At 31.6% G+C, this 19,295-nt stretch overlaps 1 protein-coding gene across 2 annotated transcripts; it reads right to left on the bottom strand.

The window, feature by feature from the left end:
* Positions 1-1,830: 1,830 nt before the first annotated feature.
* LOC139521927 (transmembrane protein 128-like) lies at positions 1,831-19,281 on the bottom strand. Of its 2 annotated transcripts, none has more exons than XM_071315687.1 (4): positions 19,145-19,281; positions 8,448-8,661; positions 7,424-7,591; positions 1,831-2,085 (listed from the first exon to the last, which is right to left on the bottom strand). In XM_071315687.1, exons 1-4 carry the CDS (start codon positions 19,251-19,253, stop codon positions 1,980-1,982), a joined length of 597 nt encoding a protein of 198 aa, XP_071171788.1. In that variant the 5' UTR covers positions 19,254-19,281; the 3' UTR covers positions 1,831-1,979. The 2 variants fall into 2 exon arrangements, with proteins under 2 accessions (XP_071171788.1, XP_071171789.1); XM_071315688.1 differs by having other exon boundaries at positions 19,220-19,267.
* Positions 19,282-19,295: the final 14 nt, after the last annotated feature.

Here is a 19,295-nt window from a genome sequence, read left to right on the forward strand (position 1 = left end):
AAAGATTACTTTAATTAACGAAAAATGGTTAAAAATTGACTATAAAGGGCAATAACTCCTAAACGGGTCAACTGACCATTTTGGTCATGTTGACTTATTTGTAGATCTTACTTTGCTGAACATTATTGCTGTTTACAGTTTATCTCTATCTATAATAATATTCAAGATAATAACCAAAAACAGCAAAATTTCCTCAAAATTACCAATTCAGGGGCAGCAACCCAACAACCGATTGACCGATTCATCTGAAAATTTCAGGGCAGATAGATCTTGACCTGATAAACATTTTTACCCCATGTCAGATTTGCTCTAAATGCTTTGGTTTTTGAGTTATAAGCCAAAAACTGCATTTTACCCCTATGTTCTATTTTTAGCCGTGGCGGCCATCTTGGTTGGTTGACCGGGTCACGCCACACATTTTTTAAACTAGATACCCCAATGATGATTGTGGCCAAGTTTGGTTTGATTTGGCCCAGTAGTTTCAGAGGAGAAGATTTTTGTAAAAGTTAACGACGACGGACGACGACGACGGACGACGGACGCCAAGTGATGAGAAAAGCTCACTTGGCCCTTCGGGCCAGGTGAGCTAAAAATGCGATAAAGGCTGAATTTACAGTTTATGCTATTAATATAAGTTCAACTAGCATCATGTGACTAATGTCCCCAAAAAACACCTTCAGGGTCGGTCAGGGGCATTAGAGACATCCTGGCAACTGTCTGAAAGTAGTACCATAAGTAGTACGAAAAGTAAACAATAAAAATAAATAGGTCTGTGCATGAGTTTAAACATTTGGACTATTGGCAGAGTTCAATTTCGACTGAAAACTGAGTATTTCACTCTATTGATATAAACAGACTATAAAAAAAATCAAATGTAAAAAAAAACAAAAACGAACACAAATAGACATGATTGTCTGCATCCCCAAAATAGCATAAGAAAAATAGGGATAATTACTGAAATTATGACATCAACGTTATGAAAGAAATGAAAATAATATAAATTAGATATGAGTCAATAATAACTGTAAATCAACATGATGTGAAAATGAAAATTAAATAGTAATATAGTTAGTTTAATTCTATTCTCTTGCAACTATGAAGATGAACTTTATAGAAGTCGGGTTGATTCAATCCATAATTTAAATTTTAACACTAAAAATTCTTCAAAACTCACCCTAAAATATCATGAGCTGAAAATATGCAAGAAATTAGACCAAAAAAAATCATTTCTTCAATCCTAGACCTAAAAATGGTAAAGGAATAAGACAAATTTTCATTTAATAAGTTCCAATCATATTAGAAAAACTGTGTTTTGATAGTAACAAATAATGCTGAACATAAGGTTCCAGTATAAAACTACCTGTAGTCCTGTATCAGGAATTAGAGGTACTGTGGATTCATTTATTTTCGTGGGTACTAATTTTTTCGTGGATTGAGGAAAACTTACATGTTCGTAGATATTTGATTTCGTGGTTTTGCCATTGTCTGCATACAAGCCATAAGAAAATTTGTCATTCGTTGAACATTTAATTTCGTGGTTCAACTGTACCCGTGAAATCCACGAAAATTGGTATCCAACGAATAATAATGAATCCACAGTACATATATATATCATTGCATTATTTATTTATAAAGTGCCAAGTGGAATAAATAAAGGCTTGCTGTCTAACTACCCCAAAGCAAACAAAAAAAAATAATAAACTTACAAACAACCATCCCAAATATTTATCAATACAGACTTTGTCTTTTATCATTATGTAAAACCCTCATATCCAAGTCTAAATAGTAAGTACTAATAATACATTTTTAAAACAAAAATTATCCTGGAATCATGCAGTTGATTTACAGTGAATTAATCAATTGATGCAATTTTTAACAAATAAAAAGATAAAATTGATCAAAACAACACAGAATAAGGATAAAATCTTTAACACTTCTGTTGTCATGCTGTGTCTTCCTGTAGCCTGTTTATCAGCTCATCAAAAATTTGGTATCATTGCCACCGTCACAACAAAACCCATGAAAAATGTAAATAACATAAATGGGGTGAAAATACTCCATACTGGCCACAATCCAACTGTTACACTGAAAAATACAATGAGAAAATAATTTTTTTTATACTCTTTGTTAAATAGAACAGTGTGATACTTATTACTTTATTATAGAAAACAATATGTTGACCCTAAGATGTTTGTTTCAACTGTGTGATGTTGTGCTGCTGTCTCACTAGCATTTATCACTTTCATTCTTTAATTACAACACTGCCAACAGCTTATGCAATAGGTTATATCTTGTCACAAAAATTGTCATAAAATATTCACCATATCCTTTTTTATTTGAGTTTATTGGTGGAATGCTGTTTCCTTGATGTTTACTACCAGATATATAACCTTTATTCATATATCAACTTATCAAATATTGTCAAACTTATAATGAAGCTATCTAGTAAACTTATACACAATGACATCCATACTTTTCTGAGTAGAATGTAATTACTGATTTTTCAATTCAATTCCTAATAATAATTTCAACAGCTCCTGTAAAAATACAGATAAAATGAACATTATTTGCCATTATTTATGAAATTTCTTCATTAATTACCAACTACTGTAAGGAACATTCTACATGGTCTAAAAGATGACAAAACAAAAACTAGATGTGTCAAAGCGACGCGAATGGCCCTGTCTCAAAAATTTGAAAAATCTGCAATTTCAATAACACATGTGGACACAAACATGATGGTAGTCTCACATATCAAAAATCAGCTCAAAATCTTGAGGCGTATAGAAAACAAGAGGCTCTCAAGAGCCTGAATCGCTCACCTTAATTCTTTTGGTTAAATCTCTCATCAATGATTATTTTGGCTTTTCAATTTATTTAAATGTTTTTTGGATCGTCCTATTTTCTTCGAAAGCCAAAAAAAATAATCATTTTCTCCTATGTTCTATTTTAGCCATAGGAGCTATGTTTCTTGACATACAAGGAAATAAAATATAAAATTTATACTAGATACTCTGAAACTCATTTAGCCTAAGTTTGGCTGAAATTGATACAGCAGTTTCAAAGGAGAAGATTTTTTAAAGCAAGTCAACATGATGAACAAATTGTGAAAAAAGGTTTTAAAGGGCAATAACTCCTTAAGGGGTCAATTGACAATTTTGGTCAAATTGACTTAATTGAAGATCTTACTTTGCTGAACATTATTGCTGTTTACAGTTTATTTCTATCTATAATCATATTCAAGATAATAAACAAAAACAGCAAAATTTCTTTAAAATTATCAATTCAGGGGCAGCAACCCAACAACAGGTTGTTTGATTCATCTGAAAATTTCAGGGCAGATAGATCTTGACCTGATAAACATTATTACCCAACGTCAGATTTGCTCTAAATGCTTTGGTTTTGAGTTATAAGCCAAAAACTGCATTTGACCCCTATGTTCTATTTTTAGCAATGGCGACCATGTTTGTTGATAGATCATAACTTCGGATACAATTTACAAACTAGATACCCTAAGGAACATTCAGTTAAAGTTTGGAAGTATTTGGCCCAGTAGTTTCAGAGGAGAAGATTTTTGTAAAAGATTACTAAGATTTACGAAAAATGGTTAAAAATTGACTATAAAGACCATTTCCGTCATGTTGACTTATTTGTAAATCTTACTTTGCTGAACATTATTGCTGTTTACAGTTTATCTCTATCTATAATAATATTCAAGATAATAACCAAAAACAGCAAAATTTCTTTAAAATTACCAATTCAGGGGCAGTAACCCAACAACAGGTTGTCTGATTCATCTGAAAATTTCAGGGCAGATAGATCTTGACCTGATAAACAATATTACCCCATGTCAGATTTGCTCTAAATGCTTTGGTTTTTGAGTTATAAGCCAAAAACTGCATTTGACCCCTATGTTCTATTTTTAGCAATGGCGACCATGTTTGTTGATAGATCACAACTTCGGATATAATTTACAAACTAGATACCCTAAGGAACATTCAATTAAAGTTTGGAAGTATTTGGCCCAGTAGTTTCAGAGGAGAAGATTTTTGTAAAAGATTACTAAGATTTACGAAAAATGGTTAAAAATTGACTATAAAGGGCAATAACTCCTAAAGCGGTCAACTGACCATTTTGGTCATGTTGACTTATTTGTAGATCTTACTTTGCTGAACATTATTGCTGTTTACAGTTTATCTCTATCTATAATAATATTCAAGATAATAACCAAAAACAGCAAAATTTCCTTAAAATTACCAATTCAGGGGCAGCAACCCAACAACGGGTTCTGATTCATCTGAAAATTTCAGGGCAGATAGATCTTGACCTGATAAACAATATTACCCCATGTCAGATTTGCTCTAAATGCTTTGGTTTTTTAGTTATAAGCCAAAAACTGCATTTGACCCCTATGTTCTATTTTTAGCAATGGCGACCATGTTTGTTGATAGATCAAAACTTCGGATACAATTTATAAATTAGATACCCTAAGGAACATTCAGTTAAAGTTTGAAAGTATTTGGCCCAGTAGTTTCAGAGGAGAAGATTCAAGAAATAGTTTACGACGACAGACGACGACAGACGATGGACGCCAAGTGATGGCATAAGCTCACTTATCCCTTCGGGACAGGTGAGCTAAAAAGTCTGTACAACTGTGATTTCCAACAATTTTTAAAGTTGCAAACCCTTAATTTTGGTAAAAATTAGCGGAGCAGAACACAACTTAAACTTGATCTGTATCTCATCATGGTTAGCTCACATACCAAAAATCAGCCCAATATCTGAAAGCATTTAGAAACCAGATGCTCCACAGGGCGCAGCTTTATACGACCGTAGAGGTCGAACCCTGAACAGTTGGTGTAAGTATGGACACAACATTTAAGCTTGATACAGCTCTGAATTTGGATTGTGATTAAATAGTTGACACAACATAGGTTTCTGACACAGAATGAATGTGGTCTAAAAACTTAAACTTAAAAATTTAAATTGGACATTTACCTATTATGGTCCAATATTCAAAATCTAAATACATGGTTAGATTCAGCATATCATAGAACCCCAACAATTCAATTTTTGATGAACCAATTTAATAACCGGGCCAAAATATTAACAAGAGGCTGTCAGAACGACAGCAAACCGGATTTATTAACATTTATTTGTGTCCTGGCAATATCACAAGAACCATAACTGATGAATGCTGAAAGTGAAAATCGTCAATATCAAATTTGACCTCCATTTTGTAGTCAGTATCAACATAAATTTGAAAAGCTTAGATTGAATGGTTCATTAGTAAATGCAACAACGTGAATGGAAACACCATTTTACGATCTTTCAAGAACCATAACTCCTGAACGGTAAAAGTCAAAATCGTCATTATTAAACTTGACCTCTATTTTGTCATCAGTAACAACATATAAAAATTTCAAAAGCTTTGGTTGAATGGTTTATGAGAAAATGCACGGACACGACTGGAAACACCATTTTCAATCTTTCAAGAACCATAACTCCTGAACAGTAAAAGTCAAAATCGTTATTATTTTACTTGACCTCCATTTTGTCATCAGTAACAATATATTAAAATTTGGGAAGCTTTGGTAGAACAGTTCATGCGTAAATGCACGGACACGACTGGAAACTCCATTTTTCAATCTTTCAAGAACCATAACTCCTGAACCGTAAAAGTCAAAATCGTCATTATTGAACTTGACCTCCATTTTGTCATCAGTAACAACATATTAAAATTTGGGAAGCTTTGATAGAACAGTTCATGCGTAAATGCACGGACACGACTGGAAACTCCATTTTTCAATCTTTCAAGAACCATAACTCCTGAACGGTAAAAGTCAAAATCGCCATTATTGAACTTGACCTTCATTTAGTTGTCAGTAACAACATATTAAAATTTTAAAAGCTTTGGTTTAACGGTTCATGAGTTAATGCACGGACAACATTTGATTGCCGCCCGCCCGCCCGCCCTACATCCCCAAATCATTTATCGACCTTTTTGTCACAAAAATCCGGTTTAAAAATCTAAATAAATGGTTCGATTCAGCATATTGAAAAACCCCATATATTCAATTTTTGTTAAAATTAAGCTAAGTTTAATTTATTGGACCCTTTGGACCTTAATGTAGACCAATTTGAAAACAGGACCAAAAATCAAGAATCTGAATACACGGTTAGATTTGGCATATCAAAGAACCCGAATAATTCATTTTTTGATGTAATCAAACAAAGTTTAATTTTGGCCCCTTTTTGCCCCTAATTCGTTGGGACCAAAACTCCCAAAATCAATCCCAACCTTCCTTTTGTGGTCACAAGCCTTGTGTCAAAATTTCATAGATTTCTATTTACTTAAACTAAAGTTATACTGCGAAAACCAAGAAAAATGCTTATATGGGCCCTTTTTGACCATTAATTCCTAAACTGTTGGGACTTTTATGGTCATTAACCTTGTGCTTAAATTTCATAGATTTCTATTTAATTTTACTAAAGATAGAGTGCGAAAACCAAATGTCTTCGGTCGACGACGACGCAAACATGAAACCGATATCCTTCCAAAAAATTTTTAATTTTTTGCGGTCGTATAAAAAGATCCGTATAACTGTGATTTTTAAATATTTATAAAAGTCCAAAGCCCCAAATTACAGCAAAAATTAGCGAAGCAGAACGAAACTTAAACTTCATCTGTAACTCATCTTGTTTAACTCACATGCCAAAAACCATCCCAATATCTGAAAGCATTTAGAAAAAAGTCTCTATAACTGTATTTTCAAGAATTTTTGAAAGTCAAAAGCCCGTAATTTCGGTAAAAATTAGCGGAGCGGAAGGAAACTTAAACTTGATCTGTCACTCATCATGGTTAACTCACATACCAAAAATCTGCCAAATATCTGAAGGCATTTAGAAAAAAACTCGGTATAACTGTGATTTTCAACAATTTATCAAAGCCCATAATTTTGGTAAAAATTAGCGGAGCAGAACGAAACTTAAACTTGATCTGTAACTCATCATGGTAAACTCACATACAAAAATCAGCCAAATATCTGAAGGCATTTAGAAAAAAACTCTGTATTATGGTTTGTTGTGGAATGACGGAATGACGGCATTACGGAATTTCAGAATTTAGGAATTACGGACAAGGGTAAAACTATATGGCACCGACAACTTCGTTGCAGGGCTATAACAAGTGCAAAATTATTTATTAATAGTAAACCAAATCTCAATGAGATGACTTACCGGTAAATTATTTCTTTATAAAAAGAAAAAAAATTTGACCTTTAATTCCAAACTACTGTTTAATTTTAGGACAAAAAGCTTTCATTGCAATTCATTAATTGCAAATCTGACATTTTCCAGACCCAAGGGGTCACTGCCCATCAACTTATGATATTGTAGGATATGATTTATGTTGACTTCTTACCACACTCCTCCCATTATAAAAGCTCCTGTAGCTATAGGTATTGCTGCAGGACAAGTCTTTTCCCAATCATCAGAACTCATTTTCTTAATCCAGGATAAATAAACAATTAGGAATCCTGCTATTCCAATATTGATCAAAATCAAAATGGCACCAATGTTGAACCATAATCTATAAAATTATAAAAGAAACTCTAAGGTAATCTCTGGATTCAGTGATTTAGATATCTAACCAATTTAATCTAAGCTATATATATAATTTACATTGATATCCCTTTGATTCAAAACAAAATGAATTAGATATCTGAAAAGTTTCAAAATAAAATCTGCAATATGTTAGATAATATTTAAATATGGAATCTGCTTAATTTTGGACATAACTTATATAGCAGGACCTATATTTTCTCAAGACTTGACACAATGTAGATCCATTTATATCTTAAGAAAATATATACACATCCATTAAGCAACTTGCATGTTCGTATAGATCATATTCTTACGAGGGATTTTTATATTTTTGAAAATAAAAATATAGTGTTCAGTGCAAATACAGGGTTCTCACTAAGCTAAGGCAAATCCATGAGGGTTGGACTCATGACAATCAATCTCGAAATGGTTAGTCCAAAGATGCATCAAGATTGAAAAGTTCGTATAAAATGAATACACATAGTGACACATCATCATTTAATATCAAAAGTTTAAAAGTTATCTGAATTTATTGACACTTCATAGCTCTACTAGGTCATAAGGACTAAATTAATAAATTAAATTGCAAAAAAGTACCTTCTTTTTACTGTTGGGCTAAAAATGATGAGTCCCTTGACTTGCCTTATAAAATCCCTAGTGAGAACCCTGAATATAATGTCGCAAAAATGTAAAACTGGAATATTTGAAGTTTCTTTATTAAACTGTGTCAAGCAAACTTATACATTGCTAAATTATATCACTGTGAGGTGGGTTACAAAAGGCCAAACATGACATAAAGTATCTATGAAAATTAGATGGTTTATAGTATATTTTATGCGTACCTGTTTACCCTGGGATCATACCTCACGGCAACATAGAAATCTGTGTAGTAAAACAATGCAATAGAACCTATGAACCATAAAATATTCTGTATGCTGTATGGATAGTCTTTAGTTCTGTATTTTTCAAACTTTTTCTCAAACTTTTGCTGTGTCTTACTGTCCATATTCTGACTCAAAGTATATTTTTCATTAGGCTTCTCTTTGTCTAGAGCATCTAAAATAAATAAATGCACGACTTAATTGAGTCATATGTCTTCACATAGTCAACAGCCAGGGTAATATACTTTAATTTATTATTTTGATAATCATAGACGTTAAAAACATAAAGGAGTAGGGGCTTTAAGGCCTGGTTTTGGCCCAAGAAAATAAAAGATGTAATAAATGTTTCAAATTGGCACATAATGTTTTGAAATGCATATGGTAAAGAAATATAAAGGAAAATCATCAAGATTTTTATCTGATGACATCACAATTACGTCATAATATGTACTGTTTTCACAAAAACAATGAAAATACAGAATTTATGCAGTTTTCTATCTTTATTTCTGTTGTGGAAACATCGTGCGCAGCCAAGAAACAACAAAATAATTTAACAGAATCCTTATTATAACTATTGACATTATCTCACCAAATATAAAGTTGTTTCTTGGGTGCGCACATACTTTTTCAATCTAAAATATACTTAAAAAATTTGATGAAACCAGATGCTCCACAGGGCGCAGCTTTATACGACCGCAGAGGTTGAACCCAGAACGGTTGGGGCAAGTATGGACACAACATTCAAGCTGGATACAGCTCTAAATTTTGATTGTGATTAAATAGTTGACACAGCATAGGTTTCTGACACAGAATGAATGTGGTCTAATGAACTTAATTTTTTTTTTTTTGCCTTTGAGCAATTCACTATACTGTTGAATATTAATCCTCTCAAAAAAATGTTTGAAGAAATTTTCTTTTTATTTATGAAATCTGAAAAATTTAACCCCCCCCTCCCCCCCCCCCCCATTTTTTTTCAAATCCCCCTTTCCCTTTTTCCAAAACTGATCTCAATTCAAATTTCTAATGGAGTTTGCAACAATAACTACTCATTTAAATACATCATAAAATATTAAAATGTAAAGGTGTTTGTTATCACTGAATGGTAAAGATTGTTTTAATTTATCAGTTGGTAGTAAAAGTGAATATACATTGTAATGGTATAAAACAATGATTTAAGTTGACTCAACTACTATTCTGGACAAAGAAAGATAACTCCAATCAATTGAAAATTTCTTGCTATTGCACAATATTGTGCAATTAGATATTTCTGGCTATTGCGCAATATTGTGCAATTGAAAATATTTGCTATTGCACAATACTGTGCAATTGAAGATTTCTTGCTATTGCGCAATACTGAGCAATTGAAAATTTCTTGCTATTGCACAATACTGTGCAATTGAAGATTTCTTGCTATTGCTGAATACTGTGCAATTGAAAATTTCTTGCTTTTGCACAATACTTAATATAATAATTTTGGATCCTGATTTGAACCAACTTGAAAACTGGGCCAATAATCAAAAATCTAAGTACATGTTTAGATTCAACATATTAAAGAACCCCAATTATTCAATTTTTGATGAAATCAAACAAAGTTCAATTTTGGACCCTTTGTGCCCCTTATTCCTAAACTGTTGGGACCACAACTCCCAAAATCAAACCCAACCTTCCTTTTATGGTCATAAACCTTGTGTTTAAATTTCATAGATTTCTATTTACTTATACTTAAGTTATTGTGCGAAAACCAAGAATAATGCTTATTTGGGCCCTTTTTTGGCCCCTAATTCCTAAACTGTTGGAACCAAAACTCCCAAAATCAATCCCAACCTTCCTTTTGTGGTCATAAACCTTGTGTCAAAATTTTATAGATTTCTATTCACTTAAACTAAAGTTATAGTGCGAAAACCAAGAAAATGCTCATTTGGGCTCTTTTTGGCCCCCAATTCCTAAAATGTTGGGACCAAAACTCCCAAAATCAATCCCAACCTTCCTTTTGTGGTCATAAACCTTGTGTCAAAATTTCATTGATTTCTATTCACTTTTACTAAAGTTAGAGTGCCAAAACTAAAAGTATTCGGACGACGCCAACGTGATAGCAATATATACGACGAAAAATTAAAATTTTTGCGGTCGTATAAAAACAAGGAAAATTTTACAAAATATGCAAATTAAGTCATGATTTGTTGCCATGGTAACTTGTTCAGTGTCAAATTTGTTTTTGTTTATCTGAAAAGCTTGAACCTTAATCAAGTTTTCAATAATTTAGGAGTATGTATGATAACTTCTATATTTGCAGTAATTTTTGGGCCAAATAAGGGCCTTAGCTAATTTGTTTAGCGAAATATTGCGTAGTTCTATTTAACATCTAATAGAACTTTTTAATGTATTAATTAGTGTGTTTAAGTTATATTCTTAGACATTTATATAATTTTAATTCAGTAACTGTATCAGTTTATTTTCACAAACTGATCCACGCTTAAATAGATTGAATGTTGATTGTTGCTATTTTTAGACAATATATATGTTGTGTACAAGTTGCGATTTTGTACAGGTTGTAACATGTACAAAAATATTATACATGTTATAACTTGTATAATGCAAAAATACAAGTTATAACATGTACAAAAGTACCTCATACATGTTATAACCTGTACAAAATATTGCTTAAAAATGGTTTTAACTTGTACAAAATCGAAAAAGGATATTTTTCTATTACCGCAACAGATGATATTGACCTCAAAAACATTTTCATAACTTTTTTATTATTCTTTCATGTTAGTGTGTTTTGTCCTTTTTTGATACAGTTAATGTCCAGGGGTCGGTATTACGAATCATTACCTAAAACCTGTCATAAGATATATCTTAGAACATGCCTTATGATCCTCTTATGACTATCTATGGACATATCTTTATTTGATGAATTATAATTGTGAGTGTCCACTTTGAAGGCAATAGTAAAATACTTTAAATTCATTCTAGTTGACACTAAAAGACATAAGAGGATATACAGGATAGATATGTCTACAACTATTTTTGGAATTGAAATGGGGTATGTGTCTAAAAGACAACAATCCGCTCATGGAGCAGACAACATCTAAAGGCCACAAATTCATGCTTTCATAGTAGAGGATATATATTAAAAACATCAAAATGAAATTCGCCTCATGCAATGATCTTATAGTTAATAAACAAAAATTGAGTTATAAATTTACATAAGTCATGCTGAAGGCCAAAAATGTTGAAGAGTAGATCCAAAGATATCGATAATGAAGCGTGGTACAATGAAAACTATTTCAGCTCTATTGCTTTTACAGAGTAAGCATATAAGACTTTGTTTTAGCTATAAAGTCGAGAGGGAGGAGTATTTCCCAAAATTATAAGGAATCGTTCTTAATTTTTTTGGAAGAATTTAGTTACTAGTATATAATGTAATTGTCATTGAGGAATGCAAGCTTTTAGTAAATAGTTTCACACTTATCTTAGCCATGATGGACTGCATAAAACATACAATTACATGAAAACACATTTTGCCAACATAAGTCATGAACCATATATTTCTGAAACTTTGTGATCATTGTCCTCTACAGAAAAAGACACTTTCTGGCCTATTTATTGTTGTTCTTTATGCATTGGTGAATTTAAATGTATATTTTACTTCATTAAGATTGATTTTAAATTTCGTACAAGTTAAAACCATTTTTAAGCAATATTTTGTACAGGTTATAACATGTATGATGTACTTTTGTACATGTTATAACTTGTATTTTTGCATTATACAAGTTATAACATGTACAATATTTTTGTACATGTTATAACCTGTACAAAATTGCAACTTGTACACGACATATATATACATGTATATACTGATATATATATATCCTTATCTAGCAAAAATTTAAAAAGATTTTGTTTATATCAAAAAGGAAAAGAAAGTCGTTAGATCAATTAAAATTCAATTTAAAATGTACAGTACAGATAGAGATTTATTATTATGGATGCCTTAATCCATCTAGATGTCAGACTGGTCCAACAGTTGTTCCAGTGTAATTATTGCGAACCCAATTGAACCTTTTCATAGATTCACCTGATAACTACCTGTCCATTTAAACTTTTGGCAGTTCTATTGTCCCATTGAACAAATACAACAGGTATTATTATACCTTATGTATATTTCAAACAATTCTATTGGGTGAAACGTAATCACGTGACATGGAATAATTCAGTTAATTTTCATTCAATTCAAGGAAGGACGAATAACCCTAAAGAATTTACACCCGCGGTGAATAACCCTATTATTCACCGGTGAATAACCTTTTGAGTTTGTTTATTTGTACTTGAGTTACCTCCAATAAAAATCACGTCACAAACGTAAATAAACAAAATGGCAGCCTTCACGTTACACTGGAAGCCCATCGAGAGACCAGGAAATACGGCATTGGACATAAATAGAGCTGAGAGTGGCAGCAGCCGATGATGTCACTTATAAACGGTCCTTTTCAGGGCCATCACCATCTTACAAAAAGATTCTACTTTTGTTGTATATTCGAGAAAATCGAACACAAATGTATTTTCAAACGTCAGTCTGTGTTCGAAATGCACTTCCACTGTTAGTTCGGTATAATAAAACAATTGTGGCCCCTTAGAATCGATGAATATCCAAAATTGTCAACCCTGAAAAGTTATTTCTCTTCGGGCTGCGCCCTCAATGAAATAACCTTCTCGTGTTGACAATTTTGGATATTCACCTCTTCAACGGGCCATAATTGTATATTGTTCTCTGTATAGTTTATTCACTCAGACCTTTAAATTTCTTCTAAAAGAAATCTATCATTCATTGATTAATCTACCAGACCAAAACTCCCAAAATCAATCCCAACCTTCCTTTTATAGTCATAAACCTTGTGTTTAAATTTCGTAGATTTCTATTTACTTAAACTAAAGTTATAGAGCCAAAACCAAATGTCTTCGGACGACAATTTTTGAGGTCGTATAAAAATTAAGGATTAAATGAAAATGTATGTACCCTTTTTTTGTTTCAATGTTAAACATATGGAAATTTTATAGAAAATCCACAGCCTTTCCCCTTGTATTCTAATTTTAGTTCATTTATATATTGTGGAGTTTAGAATGACAACCATTGTCACTGAACTAGTACACAATTTTGTTAATGGGCCAGCTGAAGCAGGCCTCCATGTGCTGGAGTTTCACACTGTGTTGAAGACCCATTGGTGGCCTTCAGTTGTTTTCTGCTCTTTGGTCGGGTTGTTGTCTCTTTGACACATTCCCCATTTCCATTCTCAATTTATATTTGACAATTAAGAGCTAGATAGATAAAGGGTTGGTTCTTGAATAAAGTGTTACATGTGTAGCAATGATTTCATTATAACAAGTTTATAAAATAAGATACAAAAATGTATTGGTTAAAATAAATATAAATATGGCCCAATTCAAGTACAGCTTGTAGGATGTGCTCAACTTAAATAATTTAGCACAAGTTTTTTTTTAGAGTGTTTAAGACTATTTGTAAACAACAAACAAACACTAGCACATCTATGTTTAAAACTTTAAAACAAAGATATTTGCAATAAGGTCCATGTATTTTCTGAAAAATAATTGGGTTTATTTGCCACAAAATCCCCATTTTCAATAAAATGCAATAAAACACATTATTGCTTAGAACGAAGTTTCCCTTTGTACCAAATGGCACATCTCTATTATTCATTATTATATATTTGCACTTAAGATATAACAGTCAGGGGTACTAATTGAAGATGTAAAAAAAACATACTTTCATTTTGTACATGTACATAAGTTAATTATAAAGTTTGAATAATCTCCCCTTAATTTTCTCAAAAAATCACTTGTAAGTGATTTTTTTTTACAATCCCACAAATATTCTCAAGTTTCGAAATGTAAAAACATGCTTTTAATGATTTTTCCCAGGTTAGCTAATAATTTTTTATTAGAACTCAATTCATCAAAGAAACTGATTGTGCAAAGATCTTAATATTCTTATAAGTATTGTGCAAGGACTTCAAAAATTGCTCCTTGGGGCTTTGTAAATCAGCAGTGTTCTGAAGATAAAAGACAAATGTGATTTTCATTGTCCATGAAATTAGACTTAAATGATTAATAAAGACGTCTGCAAAGGGCAGACAATTTAAAATTCTATTAGAGCAAATAATTCCTAAGAATTTAAGAAAAGAAGATAGGATGACTTTTCACTTACATGTACATGTATATAAGTAAAAAATCTGAAGGTCTAAGTAACCTTACTAAGCCAATTTTTTTTACCTATACTTATAAGTATCCTAAAAATTTACTTATATGAGTATATTTATATTACTTTTATGAGTATTATAGTAATATTACTTCTTCAAGTAAAAAAAAATAGTACCAGGTCTGATGTATAATTTCACTTTAAAATAAAAAAAAATGTTTTACACATGTCTAAAGAACTGTCAAAAGGAGTCATTATTCAAAAAGAAACCAATGAAAAGGGTGCACACAATGTGGGGCTCAAATGTGAAAGGGGCAAATATGAATGGAATCCGGGTCCATTCGCACCCAATCGTGTTTGCGGCAGGGATGGGGTCGATTACTTTAAAATGTAATCGATTAAATTACAATTACTTTGCTAATAAAATGTAATCGATTACATTACAATTACACCCTTTTTCATATGTAATCGATTACATAAGATTACTTTTCTTTAAAGTAATCATGATTACTTTAGATTACATTGTATATTGCAATATCAAAGTTTTTTTTATAATTTTTTTATCCTCACAAAAAAGCTAATTTTGGACTTGGTGATTTTTTTTAAAGCCTTAAATTATTCATCTTAATTAAAAGAGTTTATAGACAAGTACGTATACAGTGTAACATGTGTAATTTGATAAAATAGCTATTACAGACAAGTGCATGTCCTTTCTCTAAAGATATAAGTTAACTTTATTTTTTTTCTACAAATTTTAACCAACTGCCTAATTAACCTAAAACCTGAACAAATAAGGAAAAATTAATTAAGTATAGTTTTATTGTCTGTTGGGACATAATTGACACATCAATTAATGTTTTTACAGGTGTTAATCACCACTTCCATTTTTTTTAACAAACAATAGGTGAGCTTGGGTATTAAAATTTTATTGTCTTAATAACAATATCAATAAAGTTAAAAGTGGTTGATTGTCATTCTTTTGTTTGAAATTTTTTAATACCTTATCTAATTAATAATTATCGTCAGGTGAAAACACAAAACAGCTTTGTAACTTAGGAAAGTATATACATTTCTCTTTAAATTAAGAAACAGTTTATTTTAATAAAATATATTTTGTACTAATGAAACTTCTGATATGATGTAAGCGGCAAGCAGAAAATAGGGTTAAAACGTCATTTCTTTAGATTGTAACATAATAGCTGGACATTAAAAAAGTTCAGGTGTTCAGTCGAGACTATCAAATCATTCATATTTTGCAGATTATCTTAAACCTCTGGTTATGCACATTTTGAATACCAAGTCATTTTGAAATAAAAAAAATTGCAATTACATATTTTTTCTTGCCGATTCTTCCAATCCGATTATTAGTCCTTCCAAATTACTACTTCTTACACATAACGAAGATAATTCCAAACTTATCTACCATGATCGTTTTTGATTTTTTTTCGATGAATTTCGTGTGATGTCCGAGTCCGAATCCGAACAATTCTGTAATACGAAAATGCAGGGAAATATGTTGAATTTGTATAAGTTTTAGGTCAAAAACTCTAATTTATGCTTATTTAATGTTACAAGTTACACCGTATTTTTGCCGTTTTCTATATGTCCGTTTCATGCTGTATAGATTAAATTTTAATTTAGCTTACTATTAATGTGGATTTTAATGGCATGCATTTATTATTTTATCATAAAAAAATTCTTATTCTTATTTTTATTCAAAAATATTTTAAACACCATTGTTTAGAACTATTTAAAAAGCCCATTTTACAGTTGCCATCAACTTTGTGCAAGCCGTCATGACACAATTCGTAAAATATATATTTATAACAAAAACGCCGGAGATTTTCATGAAAATTTCAGACATGAAAATAGAAAAGCAATATCTTTGTTATAATACAACGAGTGTCAACAATTTGTTTAAAATAAAACTAGAGGGTCTAAGGACCCTGTGTCGCTCACCTGATATTTTTATTTACAATTGATGCATGATAAATGCAACTGTTGTACTGTCTTTAATTTCAGAGATATAATACTAAAAAGTGCGTTTGAAACCTATGTTTTATTTCAGCCATGTGGGCAGGCAGGGTAATCATACACAGTGGTCCCTGGATATCCTAGTGGTGATTTAAACCAAGTTTGTTTTAATTTGACAGTTGTTTCAGGGGAGAATTTTGTAAAATTTATCTAACGAGAAATGCAAAGTAATGAGAAAGTTGTGAAGTTGTTTTGTTGTTGCGCAACCCCCCCGCTCCCTCTTTGCCAAAAAAACCAAAAAGGTAATAAAAAATTATCATATAAGGGCAATCTATCCTATTAATGATTTCTGCAAAATTCAGTTGATTGTGCCAGGGTTGTATAGCCAGCTGATGTCGTAAAAAACCCTCTTTTGTTGTTGCAGATAGATCTTGACCTGTTAAACAATTTTTCCACATGTCAGATTTGCTCTAAATGCTTTGGTTTTTGAGTGATAAACCAAAAACTGCATTTTACCCCTATGTTCTATTTTTAGCCATGGCAGCCATCTTGGTTGGTTGGCCAGGTCACCTGACACAATTTTTAAACTAAATAGTGGTAAATACCCGAATGATGATGTGGCCAAGTTTGGTTTAATTTGGCCCATTAGTTTCAGAGGAGAAGATTTTTGTAAAAGATAACTAAGATTTACGAAAAATGGTTAAAAATTGACTATAAAGGTCAATAACTCCTAAAGGGGTCAACAGACCATTTTGGTCATGTTGACCTTTTTGTAGATCTTACTTTGCTGAACATTTTTGCTGTTTACAGTTTATCTCTATCTATAATAATATTCAAGATAACCAAAAACAGCAAAATTTCCTTAAAATTACCAATTCAGGGGCAGCTACCTATCAACGGGTTGTCCGATTCATCTCAAAATTTCAGGGCAGATAGATCTTGACCTGATAAACAATTTTACCCATGTCAGATTTGCTCTAAATGCTTTGGTTTTTGAGTGATAAGGCATAAACTGATTTTTAACCCTATGTTCTATTTTTAGCCATGGCGGCCATCTTGGTTGGTTGGGCGAGTCACCGGACACATTTTTTAAACTAGATACCCTAATAATGATTTTGGCCAATGTTTGGTTAAATTTGGCCTAGCAGTTTCAGAGGAGAAGATTTTTGTAAAAGTTAACGACGCCGGACGCCAAGTGATGAGAAAAGCTCACTTGGCCCTTTGGGCCAGGTGAGCTAAAAATGGGATCGAAATATGATAAATATTGTTTAAACAAAATGAATTGTTTCAAAGAGACTAACGGGAAATATGTCAAAATATAAAGCACGACCAAATTGTTTTACTTGCGACAAATGATTGACAGGTGTGAATAGATGTAGAGGCTCCAACAGGGAAAGTTGTATCAAAAGGAAAATATAACAGTTTATTCACAATGCCTATACATATTTTATAAATACGATATGTTGGCCTTATTTTTAGAATTGTGTTTCTAATAATAACATATAAAAGAACAGGACGTTAAAAGGGGGAAATACTATAACCATCAACGAAAACTCTTATAATTTACGGGATTGATGTCTCAACAATTTGATTTAAACTTCGACTGAAAACAGTCCTGGTTGTTATAATTTTGAATTAGATGAAATATTTACGGTATACAAATACAAAATAGTTTATTAGCACAAAACTATTACAATAATTGGCAACACAATATATTGTTAAAATCGTCTTTATTTCATTTTCAAGTTATAAAAAAAAATCCCAAATTCATGATATTTAATTTGAATTTGAATTCTTTCTCTTTGAATACAAAACAATATTTTACATTTATCTATCCTCCATAAATACTAATATATCTGTACAGGTAAAATTTAATTCTAATCAAGCTGGAACAGATTGATTTACGACCTTCCACTTGGATATTGCACAGGTTAATATCACAGCAGGTGTTTATTACACTGGGACAACTGTCCGACCAGTCTGACATCTAGACGGATTAAGACATCCATAAAAATAAGTCTTTAACCGTACTGTACATGTATGTGCTAATATTTAAATTTCAAGTGTTATTCGGTCATTACAAGTGTTATTCGGATAATAACAGTGTTATTCAGTCATTCATGTTACCCCTGGCCTTGTTGTAAGCTAACAGGAACAGGTAATAAACGTAACTGGACAAAAAGTTGCATACCCGGATCATCTATAATTTGCCATATCAATTATCATGTTTAATTTTGTGTGCATGACTCAATATATATTGTAACATTCCGCTGTTTTCTTGTCAGGATATACTTATACATGTAATTGCTATGCTTATACCGACTCGAAATAAAGCTTTATGACTTATGAGCCACAAGAAGAAGAGTCACTGTTGAATATTTTTTGTTATGATTTAATTATTGTTAAACAATTCAAAGGGATTTAAACATTTAAGAATTGAAATTAAAGCACCCTAAATAAAATTAACCTGGGTCTATAACTTCTAAATAAGCCCCAGCAATTTTTCTTTGAACCCGATGTCTGATATTTTCCATATTAGTACCATCAGTCACCAACAAATTTTCGGTCTCTGCCATTTTTTATTTTCCAATAAATATTCTACCCTAATCTTCTATGCG

This window comes from Mytilus edulis, chromosome 4 (genome assembly GCF_963676685.1).
Source record: "Mytilus edulis chromosome 4, xbMytEdul2.2, whole genome shotgun sequence".
NCBI lineage: Eukaryota > Metazoa > Mollusca > Bivalvia > Mytilida > Mytilidae > Mytilus > Mytilus edulis.

Bases quoted from the DNA above. Each gene is read 5' to 3' on its own strand.
- LOC139521927 (XM_071315687.1), bottom strand. From the start codon at position 19,253: ATGGCAGAGACCGAAAATTTGTTGGTGACTGATGGTACTAATATGGAA. The intron at 7,592-8,447 runs GTACGCATAAAA...ATAATTTTATAG, and splicing joins TATGATCCCAGGGTAAACAG to ATTATGGTTCAACATTGGTG. The intron at 2,086-7,423 runs GTAAGAAGTCAA...TGTATTTTTCAG, and splicing joins TTTATAATGGGAGGAGTGTG to TGTAACAGTTGGATTGTGGC.